Genomic DNA, 17,582 nt, shown 5'->3' with positions numbered 1-17,582 from the left:
GACAAAGTTGAGGTTTGGGCTGTTACTCCTTTGACATTTATTGAGTCATAGAGATGTGCATCATGGAAACAGATCATTTGGTCCAACTTGTCCATGCCAACCAGATATCCTAACCTAATCTAGTCCCATTTGCTAACACTTGGTCCATATCCCTCTAAACCCTTCCTATTCATGTACCCATCCAGATGCCTTTTAAATGCTGTAATTATACAAACCTCCAAGACTTTCTCTGGCAGTTCATTCCATACATGCATGCATCACCCTCTATGTCAAAACATTGTCCCTCAGGTCCCTTTTAAATCTATCCCCTCACCATAAACCTACGCCATCTAGTTCTGGACTCCTCCAACGCAGGGAAAATACCTTGTCAATTTATCCTATCCACACCCCTTATGATTTTATAAACTTCTAAGGTCACCCCTCAGCCTGACTCTCCAAGGAAAACAGCCCCAGCCTATTCAACTTCTCCCTATAGATCAAATCCTCCAACCCTGGCAACATTCTTGTAAATCTTTTCTGAAACCAACCAATGTCCTGTACAGCTGCAACATAACCTCCCAACCAGTGTACTCAATGTTCTGACCAATAAAGGAAAGCATACTAAACATCTTCTTCACGATCCTATCTACCTGCAACTCTACTTTCAAGGAGCTATGAACCTGCACTCAAAGATTTTTGTTCAGCAACACTCCCTAGGACCTTATCACTAAGGGTATAAGTCCTGCTCAGATTTGCTTTTCCAATATGCAACACCACGCATTTATCTAAATTAAACCCCATCTGGCACTCCTTGGCCCATCTGATCAAGATCCAACTGTACTCAGAGGTAACCTTCTTTGCTGTCCACTACACCTCCAATTTTGGTGCCATCTGCAAACTTACTAACTATACCTCCTATGTTCACAGCCAAATCATTTATATAAATGAAGAAAAGTAGTGGACCCAGCACTGATCCTTTTGGCAAACTACTGGTCACAGACCTCCAGTATGAAAAGCAACCCTCCACCACCACGTCTTCTACCTTCAAGCCAATTCTGTAGCAAATGGCTAGTTCTCAGTGTTCCATGAGATCTAACCTTGCTACTTCTTAAAAAAAACCCCTAAATCAAGTTTGTGAGACATGATTTTCCACATACAAAGCTATGATGATGATCCCTATTCAGTCCCTGCCTTTCCAAATCCTGTCCCTCAGGATTCCCTCCAACAAAGTGCCCACCACCCACGTCAGGCTCACCGGTCTATAGTTCCACAGTTTTTCCTGACCACCTTTCTTAAACATTGGCACAATATTAACCAACCAACAAAGTGATGAAATGGGTTCACCTTAATATCTTTCATAATCCATGAGATTCTTTGTGAATGATATTTTCAAATGAGACTTCCTGCCTTGCCCATTGCAACAAGCACAGCAGTATCAGCTCCCAGAAAATCCAGACCATTTATTGCTCTCCATATCCCAACATTTCCCCAATTCCTCACATAAATTACTACCACCAGGCATTTCCAATAGATTAGGCTATTAATTCCCATCAGATATTTCCCATAGATTATTCCAATCAGGTGTTGCGACCTGATTACCAAACTAACTTGCATAATTTAAAGATGAAAATGATTTATTAAATCCCTCAGTTTCATCATACACCAACAATTCCAGTGGTTAGATCCACTAAGATTACTAAACCTCTGACTTACAAGATTGTTACTCCCCAATTCCCCTGCACCAAGTAGACACCATCGAGCCCAGGGGATTTGTGAGGTAACTCAATGGTCAGCATTGCTGCCTGGGTGAGTATATAATCAATGAACTAAACAGCCTACTCACATCTCTAACGGATTTTACCAACAGGCATTGCTCCCACTCCCGCCCGCGTTCAAATTTAGCGCGTGCACCTCGAGTGTGCGTGACCAATGGACGAAACCAATCAGATAGCCCGGACAGTGCGGCTAATCCGCGGACGGCCGGCTGAGCCAATCAAAGAGCTCAGAGCCGTGGAGGCGTCACTTACACCGTGAGGTTGTGGAGACGGACAGGCGCACGTGATAGAAACCACGCACGTGTCCCCCCGAGTGGGCGTGGCGAGATCAAAGCGAGGCCGGACTGGGCTCCAATGTGAGCGGGCGGCGTACGTCGGGTGCCACGAGATGGGCGCGGTCAGAATTCGCCCCGCCCTATGCTCCGAGAGAGCTAGGTCAATGATTCAAGTGGGCGGGATCAGTGATTACCCACCCCGCGCACTGAATGGGCGGGCCCACTGATAGTCCACCGCTTATGTGCACGGTGTGGGGCGGGGTCAGTGATAGTCCCCGCCGCTGTGCACTGAGTGGGCGGGCCCAGTGATAGTCCCCGCCCCTGTGCCCTGAGTGGGCGGGGGTTAGTGATAGTCCCCGCCCCTGTGCCCTGAGTGGGCGGGCCCAGTGATAGTCCCCGCCCCTGTGCCCTGAGTGGGCGGGGGTCAGTGATAGTCCCCGCCGCTGTGCACTGAGTGGGCGGGCCCAGTGATAGTCCCCGCCGCTGTGCACTGAGTGGGCGGGCCCAGTGATAGTCCCCGCCCCTGTGCCCTGAGTGGGCGGGGTCAGGCCGGTGGCGCGGTTTTGTCAGCGCTCTGTGAGAACGGGGTTAAATTTGAAGTGAGACCGCCGAGTGTGTTCGGGAGGTGGGTGTTTCTGACAGGATGTGTGAACAGGGCCTGGAGATGGCCTCCATCCTGCCGGCTCTGCGGGAGTTGGAGAGGTGAGCTGTTTTCGTGCCTTTGCCTTGCTCCCCTGGAGCAGAGAGAGAGAGAGAGAGGGAGTAGGCCCCTGTAAAAGCGGGACATCTGAGTGTCTGAGCTGACCCGAGCTGGAAACCTCCTCACTGACACCTTCCAGATTAACTCTTCAACCTTATCTCATTCAGATACACACCATCCGATTGTGTTATTGTCAAATCTGAAATGTTTTAATTGAAATGCTCTTAAACGACTTAAAAGTCTGATAAGGAATAGGACGAGGTCAAGGCTATTGGGTCCACCGATTCCTGATGAAGGGCTCTGGCCCGAAACGTCGAATTTCCTGTTCCTTGGATGCTGCCTAACCTGCTGCACTTTAACCAGCAACACATTTCCACCGAGTCTGCCCTAGTTTAATGCTTTTGACCACGTTTTGGATTCTTTTGGAAGGAAAATTATACATTTGATTGATGGTGCTGTGATCTTGACTCTTAGTTATTCCAGTGCAACGTGTTATTTTATTTCTTGGTCAGAAATCTTAAGACATAGGTTTATTGAAGTCACAAGCTTGCAAAGTGCTGCTCCTTTGTCGGCTGAAGTGAAGGGAAGCACTCAAGCACAGAGCTTGTAGGCAGAGAGATCTCAAATCATCTTATCTCTTAATGCGAATCAAAACATCAATCTGAGAAACAAAATGATGCTGGGCATCAGAGTCAAGATTAGAGTGGTGCTGGAAAAGCTCAGCAGGTCAGGCAGTATTCGAGGAGCAGGAAAATTGACATTTCAGGCAAAAGCCCTTCATCAGTAATTCCTCATTCCGGATCAGGGGCTATTGCCCGAATCATCGATCTTCTTGCTCCTTGGATGCTGCCTGACCTGCTGTGTTTTTCCAGCATCACACTAATTGTCCTCTGATCTACAGCATCTGCATTCCTCACTTTTTGCCCTGATGCTGGGCATCAGCCTGTTCTGAGATTTTATGACACATCTCTGAACTGGTGGGACTTGAACCCAAGCCTCCTGGGTGACTGCACCACAACAGCCATTCAAATGTGTTTTTGTAATTACTGTTTATCTTGTTTAGATAATGTGTCTCTATTATAGCTGTGGCTTCATCACATCTGTGCCATTTGCATGTGTGATTGTGGCTTGCTGCAGATTGTGTAAAATCTAGTCTCAGAAGCTACAGTCCTGTTGGAATTATCTTTCAGATGAGAAGTTAAACTTTTTGTTGTATGCCAAAAGATCCTATGGCACTCTATTGAAGGAGACCCTGGGAGCTCTGTCTGGTGTATTGTCAGTGCATATCTACTGAACAATATCTCTCAAACAACTGATCTGGTAAACTTTTCATTCATGTCATGTAGGTATTGCTAGTTAGACCAGTATTTATTGCCCATCCCTAATTGCCCAGAGAGAAGTCAACCATGTTGCTGTGGGTCTGTAGTCACATAGGCCAGACCAGGTAAGATTGGCAGTTTCTTTCCCCAAAGGGTTCCAAATTTTTATTATATTCAAGTTCTACCATTTGCCATGGCGGTCTCCGAACCTGTATCCCCAGAACATTATCCGGGTCTCTGGTTTAACAGTCCAACAATAATACCATTAGGCTATCACTTCCCCCTAATATCACATTACAGTGCATGATTTTATTGCAAGAACATAGGCTGTGGCACTAACTGCTTTCCAAAATACATTTAATTGGCTGTAAAACAATGCAGTGTTCTGAGGTTGTAGGAAGCATGACTTTCTTCCTCCTCAGGATTGTATGTTGATGTCAGACAAAATGGACAGAAGTCAGAGAAAAATAGGATCTGATAAGGGGTAGGATACTCAAAGCAGTTTGAAGATCATTGAAACTCTCATGGATGTAATAAGGATTTCAAAGACCATTATTAAGGAAGGTAACATGACTGGTGGAAATAGATGGCCTTGTGATATAGAGAGTTTAAGGATGAAAACCTTGATTAGGATGATGGTGAGGTTAACAACAGGCTGGTTTAGCTTCTGGCGGTGACAAAAGTGGTGATGGAGAGATAAAGAAATCTGACGGGGTTAGAGAAAATGGTTTTGATGTTTCCAGTATTTAAATGGAGGAAATTTTAGTTAATCTCATTGAATATTGGACAGGCATTCTGGCAGTGGAAGGATCAGGACATGGTGGAGAGTGGAGCTTTGTACCATCAGGGAGTGTGTGTGCGTGTGTGCGCGTGTATGTGTGTGTGTGTGTGTGTGTGTATATATATATATATATATATATGGATCTGTGTACAGAAATAAATAATTTGTAGTTATGTATTGTCTTTCCTATAACTTTGCAAAATGCATCGCAGCCAATTAAATACTTTTACATAACTGAATAAATTATGACAACAAGCTAGTGCTCTGCAATATTCCCCAAACAGCAATGAAACAATTGACTAGGTGCAGTCTTTTACTGAAGTTCTTTGAGGACCAGCTGTTTATGTTCCTAGCTAATGGAACTGACTTGTTCAGTTAAATGCAGACTGAAACCTGGCTTGATAGATTTGCTTTGGTTTTAATGAGATGATTTTTCAATGGAACAAAAACAGGAAATACTGCAGATTCAGATTTATCAATAAAGCAGAATATCATTGAGAAAAAAAAATGAAATTAAACTTGAGTGAACATTATTGCACAGTAATAGTGTCCGTATCCTGAACCAGCAGGTTCACATTCGAGACCCACCTGCTCCAAAGGTAGGTAATGACGAAGGGCTTATGCCCGAAACGTCGATTCTCCTGTTCCTTGGATGCTGCCTGACCTGCTGCGCTTTTCCAGCAACACATTTTTAGCTCAGTAATGACATCTCTGAACAAGTTGAATAGAAAAACAGATTAAATTAAAAAAAACTACTTGGGTATATCATTAACTTATAGATTTTTGAATTATATTTTTGGTTTAAAAACAATCTCTTAATCCCAAAAAAACTCTCCTTTTACAAGACTCAAACTGTGGAGAATTCTCTTCTATATCACACAAAAGGCTTAATTTAATTAGTTGTCGTTTATTGTCTCTGTCTTCAGAATCTGAAGGCTCTGTTTGGACACTTGAACCGTTTCAGGATTTTAACCAAACAGTTTTGAACTTTTAAATTCAACTCCTTTCACTGGGATAGCAGTATCCTAAACCACCTCCCTTTCTCAGCAGCAACTGTTTTAAGATTTACCCAAGACTTCTGCAAAACTGCCCAATAAAATCCAAAAGTTGTGTCAGAATATATTGGGGTTAAGAAGAATTAACACATTAAGCCAAGTAGAATTGTTAATTTTTAAAAATCGCCTGAATGTTGTGCATGGGTGTGCACTTACGCAGTTGGAAATAATTGGCTGAGTATGTGCAATTGGCAGTCATCAGATCATTGATGCTAACAAACATATTGATTGAAATATGTATATCACCTTACGTCACACAACACACTGGGAAAATTTCCCTCTTCTTTGAGTTGAGCCACGTATGTTCACTAGAGCAAGATCCACACCTTGGATCTAATGCTTGATCTGAAAGATGGCATGTCAGAAAGTATAATATGATTTTAGTACTGCAGTGACGTGTGGCTATAGGTTCAGTGTTCAAGTTTCTATAGTTGGTCCTGCACTCAATACTCAGAAGTATAGCTTCAACCATTGAGCCAAGTTAACATGGAAAGTAGAAAACCAGATGAGGAGAGTTCCACTGAACTGGATGAATAGACATTGCAATTAGTTGTGTCTAACCTAGCAGAAATGTTGAGGAGGAAGTGAAGAGATATAATGTACAGTGGTCACACACACTGAATATAATTTGTGACTTGGTTTAGATTCGTTTTAATGTAACCTGAAGTTAAAAGAAGGGATGCATGTGGATTTGGGAAATATCAGTACGTTCAAGGATTTAAAGAAAAAATTGGAGATGGAGCAATGTTTTATAAGGACATAAGGATAGTGGCTGAATGGCCTATTCCACCTTTGTTGGGTCGGCTTGAATAGTGTTATGAAGCAGGCCATACCTCAAAATATTTTAAGAATGTAGCCTAAACCCTAACCTTTCTTATTTTAAAGGCAGATATGAAGTGGGTGTTCAGGTGTGATGCAGTTCGTCAAACTACTCGGCTTTAAGCAAAACAGAATTTATTTAAATATTACCGTTGAAACATGAACGAAAGAAAATGGGATTTAGAATAACTTGACTATTGGAAAACGTAACTAACTCGATACAGCAACTTAACTAAGAAGCTGTTCCAACCCAGTAACATTCCATAAACACACCCCTTGGTAAAAAGGTAAATTGAAATACAGATTCTTACGGGCAGAAGGGATCAACTTCCAAAGAGATTTCGGAGAAAGTCAGGAATCTTCTGCTGAAGCTTGGACCCTTTCTGGACCTTGTGCCTGCTACAGCTATAACAAACTAGAAAAAACCTGAGCTGGGAGAACTGGCCACTCCCCTGCCATTTTTAAACTCTGCCTTTGCAACCTCACTTGAAGAAAACCAAGGACAAAATAACCTTTTTTAAAGTGACAGCATTGTCACAATAGAAATGGAATTGGTGATAAGGGGATCTGAGGTATGGCTTTGACAAAAAGAAGGAGAGGAGTGGAACAGAGAGTGTGAGTTCAAATGAATGTGTTAGTGCTAAAGAATTTGTAAGATTGTTAGAACTGAGTGGAGTAGACATAAGCGAAGTTAAACTTACAACTAGAAGTATGCCAACAAAGTGAAAATAATTGTTTACTGGAGCCTTGGTGATGCTAAATGACAAGTAAGTTTCTGAACTTGAATTTAAGCATATCATAATATATTGTAAGTCAAGAATGTGGTGCTGAAAAAGCAGAGCAGGTCAGGCAGCATCTGAGGAGCAGGAAAATCAATGTTTTGGGCAAAAGCCCTTCATCAGGAAAGCCCCTCATTCCTGATGAAGGGCTTTTGCTGGAAATGTTGATTTTCCTGCTCCTGGGATGCTGCCTGACCTGCTCTGCTCTTCCAGTACCACACTCTTGACTCTAATCTCCAGCATCTGCAGTACACACTTTCTCCATAATATGTTGTAACCTGATTTCCCCAAACAGTGCCCGCCCAGAAGATTACAATACTGTGGTGCAGAAGCCAAGACAGATTCTTTGTCAGTTTGTTGACAAAATGCTCACAGATGTGGATGTTGGTAAGTACATTCCCCCTACTCCTACACTTACCATTTCTAGATAAAATACAATGTGAATTATTCATATTTTGGTTTTATATTTAAAGAAGGAGTTACTCAAGCAGCTTCTGAAAAAAAGTAATTAACTTTTGATTCTAAATCCCATCTGCAGAAGATCTCTTTCCAGGCATCTGTCTGTCTTATGAGATGATGAACCAAGTAACTTTTGGGTTGAATGTCATCTGTTATGACATTCCCAAACATTTTCTCACTGTGACCTCATTTTGAGGCTTGAAATTGTCTTTACCACTGAGGAAGAACTGAGAAAGCAGGAGCACAACTGGAATAACTTGATTGGAACTTGATAGCAACCATTGTTCCTTGAGAGCTCATGACCCCAAAATGTTAGCTCACAACCCCACGAGGTGCTGACACCTCACTTTGGGAAGCCATGCTATAGAGGCTGATTCTTGAGTGGCAGTCCTTTCCGCAGCTAACAGAATTGCACACGCCTGAGATTCACTTTTTTCCCTCCTGGCCCCCTCTCTTCTGCCATCTGATCGTTTCTTTGACCTCTGCATTTCCTATACTTGTTTTTTCCAGGGTAGAAACTAGGGGACAGAGATGTAAGGTAAAATGGGGTAAGTTTCAAGGAGATGTGAGAGGAAAGTTATTTTTTACATTAAGGGTGGTAAGTGCCTGGAATGTGTTGCCAGAGAAAGTGGGGAAAAGAAGATACAATAGCAACGTTTAAGAGGCAACTTGGCACATACATGAATAGGCAGAAAATAGAGGGATACAGATCACGTAGAGCCAGAAGGTTTTCAGTTTAGAATGGTATCATGTGTCGACTCAGGCTTGGTAGGCTGAAGGGCTTGTTCCTGTGCTGTACTGCTCTTTGTTCTTCTTTGTTCTTTGACAGGCAATACCTTGTTTGATAGCTATTACTATGGAGGATTAAGTTTAAAAATCACACAGCACCTCCAGGTTATAGTCCAACAGATTTATTTGGAAGCACTAGCTTTCGGAACGCCGCTCCTTCATCAGGTGATTGTGGAGAATAAGATCGTGCTCACAGAATTTATAGTCAAAGGAGTCCAGTGTCATGGAGTTGTGATACAGTAAACAATCTTAGATTAAAACTTTCGTCTTTTGTAATGGATATGCTAGTTTCTGTTCTTTGATATGTAAATCCCAGAACTACTTTTAAATTACATTCTCAAGATAGCTCAGGTTTTTAAACAATGGGTGTGAAGTCTCTCTGTGTCCTAATGCTATGTCAGACTGACAAACCCTCCAAGTTATGGAGGATTGTATATTCTTAGCTCAGTTTGGGTCTGGGAAATTCCTGACTCTCAAAGTATGAGTGGAAGCCAGGTGCTTTCCAATGAAGGGAGAGTCTATAGATTGCTGTCCCTCATTTTGTAATTAGTTCGAAGTTCAATAGTGTAGGCATGCATGGCCTCATGTTTGAGGAACAACATGTATGAAATATTACCCTATCCAGTTAAAAATAAAGATATTGGTTCTCAAGGGATCTGACAGGATTAGAAAATCGTTCATTCCACAACTTCTCCTCGACTTCGAAATGTTGGTTTCCCAAGAATATGGGAGCAGAAATCCATAAACTAACTGTTAAGTGCCATTTATTGCTGATTATATTTTTTAGCTTTTCTGCCACAATCACTTAAAATTTTGATTTTTAAAATCATCATATGCCATCAAAACTAGATTTGTTCTTAACAACTTGTCTAACCTTCCAACTGGAAAAGTTCAAAATTAGATTTGCAAATTGCATTTTGTTCTTTGTATGTGGTCTGTTTCATTGCTAACCCCTACAATGAAGTAATTTATTAAATTCAGTTTTTTAGAATAAGAAACTAATTTGTAATGTAATATGTACTGCTAAATTATTTTCTGGTTTTCAAAGATTTCAAATTTGCCATTTTAAAGCAATTGTTTTGCAAATAGTGAAGATTTAACTGACAATATCAAGCATCCTGGTTATCAATTGTAATGGTAACTACTGACAAAATTATTGCCCAGGTATTTCCCCACTGATCCTACAATAACTACATTGTTGCTGTATAATTGCTTTATTCACAATTATCTGTTAATTGATGCTTAAACTTTGTCAGCCATAACTCAGTTGATGTGGTTCTATTTGCGCTGGGAATTTGTGTTGCAGGCGTTTCGTCCCCTGTCTCTTATAGGACAAGCCAAACAGAACAGCCAGGGAATTCCTAGAGGCATGGCACTCATCCACAGATTCAATCAACAAGCACATTGACCTGGACCCAATATACCGACCACTGCAGTGGACAGCTGGAACTGACAACCGGAAGCGGCAGATTGAAACCACTACAAATGCCAGAGGAAAGATCACAGAAGCGCTTCACAGGAGGCTTCCAAGCACTGAGGATGTCACCTAGACAGGGGACGAAGCGTCTGCAACACAAATTCCCAGCTCGGCGAACAGAACCACAACAACGAGCACCCGAGCTGCAAATCTTCTCCCAAACTTTGAATAACTCAGTTGATACTGACTCACTTCTGTGTTCAAACCTCACACCTGGACTTGAGCACAAATATCAAGGCTATAACTCCAGTGCAGCTCCAAGGAAGCACTACACTGCTGGAATAATCCCCCTTCGGATGAGATAGTAAACTAAGTCCCATTTGCTTGCTTAAACTTAAGACTCCAAGACCCTCTTCTTAAGAGACAGGGAGTTATCCATACAGTTTTGGCCATCAGTTACTCCACAACCGACTTCACAAAAATAAATTATCTAGTCTTCATCTGTTTTTGGGCGTTTGCTGTGTGCAACTAGACTCCTGTGCATCCGTTATAATGGTGACCACGCTTAAAAGTGTATCATCGGCTGTAGAGTGCTTTGGGATTTCTGACTTTGAAAGCTATGTAAAAAAAAGTAATTTATTTTTCTGTTGAAATTTCAGTTGCTTTGGAGCTTTCGAAGAAAACTGATTCTCAGCCAACATGTGTGATGTTGTTGGATTTTATTCAACACATTATGAAATCCTTTCCTCTTATGTTTGTAAACATACCACAAAAGCCAACTAAACAAATTCAGCAGAACAGTAGTGATGATGAGTGCAGTTGTATTGGTGAGTTTATACACAACTTACAGAAAAATTGGTGCCACTAGATTGATCTTGGCTATTAATCTTCTAGTAATGTAGCTCAGATTTTGATATTTTATTTTTGCAGTCTGTTGACAAATTGACTTCAAATGATGCAAAAAAATGTAAAATAACGTTTCAATAAAATCAATAACTGCTTTATTTGTTCTGTTTTGTTTGAATTTAAGTAAAGATCCTTCATGCCAGGTATGAATGCAATTTAACATAGTATTTCAGCTATGACTTTTGAATACTTCACCTAAGACAAGAAAAAATCAAAAATCTTTTACCATTGGTTAGTTTCTCGTTATGTTGTATTAGCTTGAAATATCTAGTTTAAAATTGATATATGCCACAAAAAGACCCATCGCAAGTTAGATTTCTGTTTGACACACATTCAGTTTTTTTTTCATGTTTTATTAAATAGTTTGTTAGAACTGCATTGTGGGTGCAACTTTATAGTTTCCTTCCTTTACGGAATTGGTTTTTTTGAATTATTATTTTCAATGATGGTGGTGAGAATCCACTGGTTTGTTGCTTTGATTACTAGATTCCCTATGGTGTGGAAACAGGCCCTTCAGCCCAACAAGTCCACACCGACCCTCCGAAGAGTAACCTACCCATTCCCATTTCCCTCTGACTAATGTATCTAACACTATGGGCAATTTAGCATGGCCAATTGGCCTGGCCTACATATCTTTGGACTGTGGGAGGAAACCGGAGCACCTGGAGGAAACCCACACAGACAGTTGCCCGAGGCTGGAATTGAACCTGGGATCCTGGTGCTGTGAGGCAGCAGTGCTAACCACTGAGCCACCACGCTGCCCCTATGTTTTATAACAATGAAATTCCATTACCAATTGCAGTTGATCATAATAATCAATAAAATGACAAACTCAATTTATAAATACACTTCTGAGGAAGGGTCCCGAAACATTAACTCTAATTTCTCACTGCAGATGTTGTCAGACCTGCTGAGCTTTTCCAGCAATTTTGATTTTTGATAAATACACTACTATTATTCCACAATTGCCCAGGTTTCAATATTGGTCTGCGTGAATTAATTGTTCTCAGCTAGGGTACTAATGTCGTTGTTCAATGATTTTAAATGAGAACCCTTGAGCAACTTGCTGCTCTGTGACAGGGAAACATAGGACCAGGGAGCACCCATAGGCCATTCAGGCCCATTTAAGCCAACTTACCCATTTACAGTACAGTGACACAGCACTATGGAGCCTGAATACTTAGTTGAACACCAATTGCTGCACTATTCTATGAAAAATGCTAAGAGTATAATAAATATAGATTGCAAAAATGTTTCTCCCATTATATTTGTTTGCAATAGCCTACAGTTGCTGAACCAGGAAGTTGCACCAATATCATGATTACAGACTAAACCCAGACTAAGTCTTTCGATCTCTAATTCGATAAGTTGTGTTTAATCTGTTTTTGCAATATTTGATCTGAACAGCCTTTTTTCTTTAAAGGTTTCAGTAACTGGATTATAACCAGGCTTCTTCGGATTGCTGCAGCTCAAAACTGTCAAGTGCTTCATGACTGCGTTGCAAAGATTATACTATCTTTGCTTTGGCTGTTCAAGAGCAAGAATCCCTTTATATTTGGAACACAAACCAAGGAACTATTGGGCCTCTTTCAGGATTTGATTTCTTTGAGGGAGAAGAACCCGAGGATGTACAATAAGCAGAGTTTGTTTTTCCAGCCATTCATAGTTAATCGTTTTGTTGTGGCTGAGAGAGAAGATGCAGAATATTTAACCCCTGCACCCCTTCAGTTGTCCTGTGTATTACAAGTAGAATCATTGGAGGTCATATTACTTCGAATACTTTCATCAATTCTTTCGAGTGTGTTTTGCAGAAGACAGAGATTAATCTTGTGGGAAATAGGATGCTCTCTTTTAGAACATGGCAGTCCCAGGATTAAGGGTATCGTGTTGACCTTGTTAACAAAGTTGATAAACCTTGGAGGACCACCACCAGAAGAATTGGCAAATATGTTCTTTACAAGTTTGATTGGTCTCTTGAAACTGTTTAAAGAGGCTGACAGAGCAGAATTAGAATTGTATGAAGAGCCATTTGCGTGTTTGGTCAGAGCACTCTTTCCTGCCACTGCTGAGCATCATGCAAGCTCATTCACAATAGAACCCATTTACCTTAATATGTTGATGGAGAAACTAAGTGTATTTATTAGAGATGGCCTGTTAAGACTCATTAATTCTGATAAATTGAGATCAGCGCTATGTCAAATATTTCAGCACTTTTTGATGTATGCTCCATCAGGACTGGTGTGTGCTGCACCAATACAAAAGGAACGTATACACCTAATATGCACAGCTTTAATTGAAATGATAGGAACTGAACCCAAGCAAGAGGTAACTTATTTTGTTAATCCTTGTGTCCACTTGTTTCTAATCGAGCACTTAACTTTTTTTTAAAATCAAAATTTAGAAGTGATATAAAGCAAAGACTATGTCAATGACTTTCTGTCACCAATAAGACTGAGGCAGCATAGTGCAGTACTACCAAAGTTATTGCCTTTCAGTTGAAGTGATAAAATTATGTTCTGGAAGCTCTCAATAGTTCAAATGAAAATAATGGTACTCATGTAGAAAAAGGACCAGTGCATTGTTATATTGTTTTTCTTTAACCACCGTAGCAAAATACATTAAATGGCCCATGTTTTCATTCATGTTTTTGAACATATTAATCAGAAGTAGCCCATGCAACCCATTAAGCCTGCTCTTTTTATTCAATAAGCTCATGACTGATCTGAATTTGATCCTAAATCCATTTATCTGCCTTCTACAAAAACCTGCTTAACAAGAATCTATCTATCTCTGCCTTTAAAAACATGCAAGAATTCTGCTACCACCACCTTTCCAGAAGGTTCCAAAGACACTCAATTCTTTGAGAGAAAACATTTTGCATAATCTCAGTTTTGAATGGGAAACTCCTGATTTTTAAACTCCTGAGATTCTCCTGTAAGAGGAAACATCCTCTCCACACCTCCCCTGGCAAGGCATCTCAGGATTTTACATGTTGCAATCAATTTACATCTTACTCTTGTAAACTCCATCAGACTCGAGCATAGCCTGTCCTGGATGAAGCCCACCCATTCCTGGTATTAGTATTGTAAACCTTTATTGAACTGTCTCCAACGCAATTGCATCCTTCCTTACGTGAGTGTGTGGAGTCTTGCGTTGTGCAAATTAACTACAGCATATGTTTGCTTTGCTAACAACTGAATGTCGTAGGTGCCATTTGTGTTCTTTGCCTTGGGTAAATATAGGATGTTGCCTGGTATAGAGGGAAGGTCTTACAAGGAAAGGCTGAGGGACTTGAGGCTGTTTTTGTTGGAGAGAAGAAGGTTGAAGGGTGACTTAATACAGACATAAAAGCTAATCAGAGGGTTAGATAGGGTGGACACGGAGAGCCTTTTTCCAAGTATGGTGACGGTGAGCACAAGGGGGCATAGCTTTAAATTGAGGGGTGATAGATATAGGACTGATGTCAGAGGTAGTTTCTTTACTCAGAGTAGTAAGGGTATGAAATGCTTTGCCTGCAACGGTAGTAAATTCGCCAATTTTAAGTACATTTAAGTCGTCATTGGACAAGTATTTGACCTAGATGAAATAGTGTAGGTTACATGAGCTTCAGAGTGGTATGACAGGTCGGTGCAACATCGAGGGCCGAAGGGCCTGTACTGAGCTGTAATGTTCTATACTCTATAAATATAACTCAATGTACCAATCCTAGCTTGCCCGCACCACCCTCTTTGCCTTCCTAAGATATTGGACTTAAATTATATAAATTAATGCCTGGCTTTTGCATAAAATGCAGTGGCACTTAAATATGTGGCCTTAGGAATGTTAAGATTTCATTTATCATTGCTGACTGTTTCTTTAAGTCGTATGTTGCAAGAATTTGACTCCTCTAACATCACATCTTTGAATCAATGGTGTGAAAGCTATTGCTATTCAAGGAGGTCACCCACCACTATCTTTCTCTGGTTCAGTTAGGGATGAACAGTTAATGCAGCGTTGCCAGCACAGGTCAAAAAGAAACAAAAGTATTTAACAGCGGATAGTGGTATTTGTAACATTTGTTAAATTGAGCCATCTTGCATAAAACTTGTGAACTATATAAAAAATTGTTGGAGATACTCAGCAGACCAGATAGCATCTGTGAAAGTAAACAGAGAATGTTTCAGCTGGATGACCTCTCTTCAGAACTGAAGAAAGATATAAATGCTAGCGGTCTTAAGCCAGTGATAGGCAGGAGGGAGGAAGAGCAAGAGGGAAGTTCTTTGATAGGGTGGTGGGAGGTAGCGGTTTCTTGAAACAAAACCAAAACAGTGGTAATTGGTACAGCTAAAGAAACAAATGTTGTGTCCGAATGAGCTGCAAATTGTTGCATAGCAGCCATCCGAACATAAGAAGAAGGAACAAAGAAATTAAACCAGCAAAGCAGCAAAAAAGGACTAAACTGGGTCAGAGGTGATGATCTGAAATTGTTAGACTCAATGTTGAGACCTGAAGACTGCAGAGCCTTGAGTCAAAAGATATGAGTTGCTATCCTTGAAATTGCTTTGAGGTTCATTGGAGTACTGTATTATACCATTGATGGAAAGATCAGCTGAGGAGCAAGACGGAGAGTTGAAATAACCAGCTCCAGGAAGCTTGGGTTACTCTTGCTGAATTAATTGAGGTGTTTTGCAAAGAGGTTATCCAGTACGTGGCTGGTGTCGTCATGTGGAGGAGACTGCATTGTGAGCAGAAATTGCAAGATAGTAAATTGAAAACTTTACAAGTAAATCCCAATTTCACTTGGAAGGAAGGTGTGGGTCCTTGAATGATGAGAAGGGAAGAAATAAAAGGTCAGATCTTACATATCCTGTATTTGTCATCATTAGACTTCAGAAAGGCTGTGCAAAATATCACCATTGAGATAATGCCACCGCTGTTTTACTACATATGTAATTCTCTTTGTTTGGCAACTCATAATTTTGGTGCATTGTGTTTCAGTATTTGTTAAGTTGCTTGTATATTGCAATGAGAGCCGAAGGGATGTCTGTTATCCAAGAAATGTGTGATCGGACCCGGGCACAATTGATGCAGGTTCCTGAAACCGATGGAGGGAATAGCAGCGATGAAGTTCCTGAGAAAAAGCCACGTTTGAGTTTTACTGCACAGTGCATGCAGAAAACATTCAGACCAGCTGAGTATGGATGATATTTGTTAATATACTTTTAAAATTTGTTCAGTGATAACCATTTTCTTTGATTCTTATCAACCACAAATCGTTAAACTGACAAAACAGTTCAACGTAAGATATGCCATCTGGCCTTTCCCTGTTATGATTGACCAATGAGGGATGTGTTTGAGAAGACTTGCTCTTTTTCCCATCCATTGCTCTGCTTATAAGAATAGATTGTGGTTGAAACTTGTCATAAGGGAATTTATATGGCGTTAACTGGGTTGTTCTGGTGAAATACTGTACTTTATTTCCTCCAGCCTACATTTGTCCAATATCTCTGTACTCTTCTGTCTCTGGCTCCCGAAGCATCTCTAGTTTGCTTCTCCATTGGCCGCTGTGTCTTTGGCCACCTTGGCCCGAAACTCTGGAATTCTCTCCCAAATTCTTTCCAGCCCTCTGTGTGTGACCTGCCATAATATCTTATGTTGCTCAGTGTCAAAGTTTGTTTGATCATTGCTACCATGAAGCACCTTTCCATACTCTACTGCATCAAAGATGTTACTGAAATGGAAATTGTTCTTATCCATCCACTTTGTCGATATATTTGGGGAAACAGATACCAACTTCCACCCTGCAGTGTCATGAACATTCACCTGAGAGTTGATATATAAAAAACATATATAAATGTTCATAAAAAGATTTCTCAAACCAATTTCAGGCACAACTTCCACCCCCATCAACAATCCTCCCAAATAAAAATCAGAAAATGGATATAAAGTGGTGGTCAAAATTATGACAGTGTACAGAAAATTGAAGTTTCTAGTCAATATGTTGTAACTGAGAAAAATGTACCACTGTGAAGTAGTACAAAATATATACATTCTCCTACCTGATTCTGTTAGTATGTTACCACTGATGTATGGTTGAACTTTTCAAATTTCACAACTTGCTGTACTGACCCCAGAATGCTTTTGGTTTTGAACAGATTCTCTGAGTTCAGCATCTTGCTCAAGTTACAGCATTTTGCGACAAAAATAATCACTTCTATAATTGTCAGCATCCATAGTAATGTCTTCTCTCATCCTAATTTCAGCCACAAATTCCAAGCAGTGTTTTTGAGTGGTCTTCCCTGTTGGCGTTGGTGCATCTTCCATTGTATTGTTTAAACCTGAAGCAGCCAAGGTTGCTATAATGACAATTGTAGGATTTGAGGTTGAAATTAGTAATTAGCATTCTTATTTAAACAATGCAATGATAAAGCAGTGGAAACAAACTGCAGGAATGTGTTAACACAGTGCTGCAACTAGATTGATTGCCCTTGGAAAAGCAAGTGATGTTCTTAGAAATTTATTTTTCTGAGGCATAACTGGAAGGCATGGT

General features: G+C 40.6%; 1 protein-coding gene across 1 annotated transcript in view; it reads left to right on the top strand.

Annotated features, from left to right (window-relative positions):
• The first annotated feature begins 2,571 nt into the window (after window positions 1–2,571).
• atr (ATR serine/threonine kinase) overlaps window positions 2,572–17,582 on the top strand; it is a 91,464-nt gene continuing 76,453 nt past the window's right edge. Inside the window, exons 1-5 of the mRNA XM_060834511.1 lie at window positions 2,572–2,731; window positions 7,778–7,869; window positions 10,807–10,974; window positions 12,477–13,378; window positions 16,031–16,227. Coding sequence (XP_060690494.1) covers window positions 2,673–2,731; window positions 7,778–7,869; window positions 10,807–10,974; window positions 12,477–13,378; window positions 16,031–16,227 — 1,418 coding nt within the window. The 5' untranslated portion in view covers window positions 2,572–2,672. The remainder of the gene's footprint in view (window positions 2,732–7,777; window positions 7,870–10,806; window positions 10,975–12,476; window positions 13,379–16,030; window positions 16,228–17,582) is intronic.

The sequence above is a fragment of the Hemiscyllium ocellatum genome, chromosome 13 (assembly GCF_020745735.1).
Source record: "Hemiscyllium ocellatum isolate sHemOce1 chromosome 13, sHemOce1.pat.X.cur, whole genome shotgun sequence".
In the NCBI taxonomy this organism is placed as follows: domain Eukaryota; kingdom Metazoa; phylum Chordata; class Chondrichthyes; order Orectolobiformes; family Hemiscylliidae; genus Hemiscyllium; species Hemiscyllium ocellatum.
This window is presented reverse-complemented; position numbering and strand designations above follow the sequence as displayed.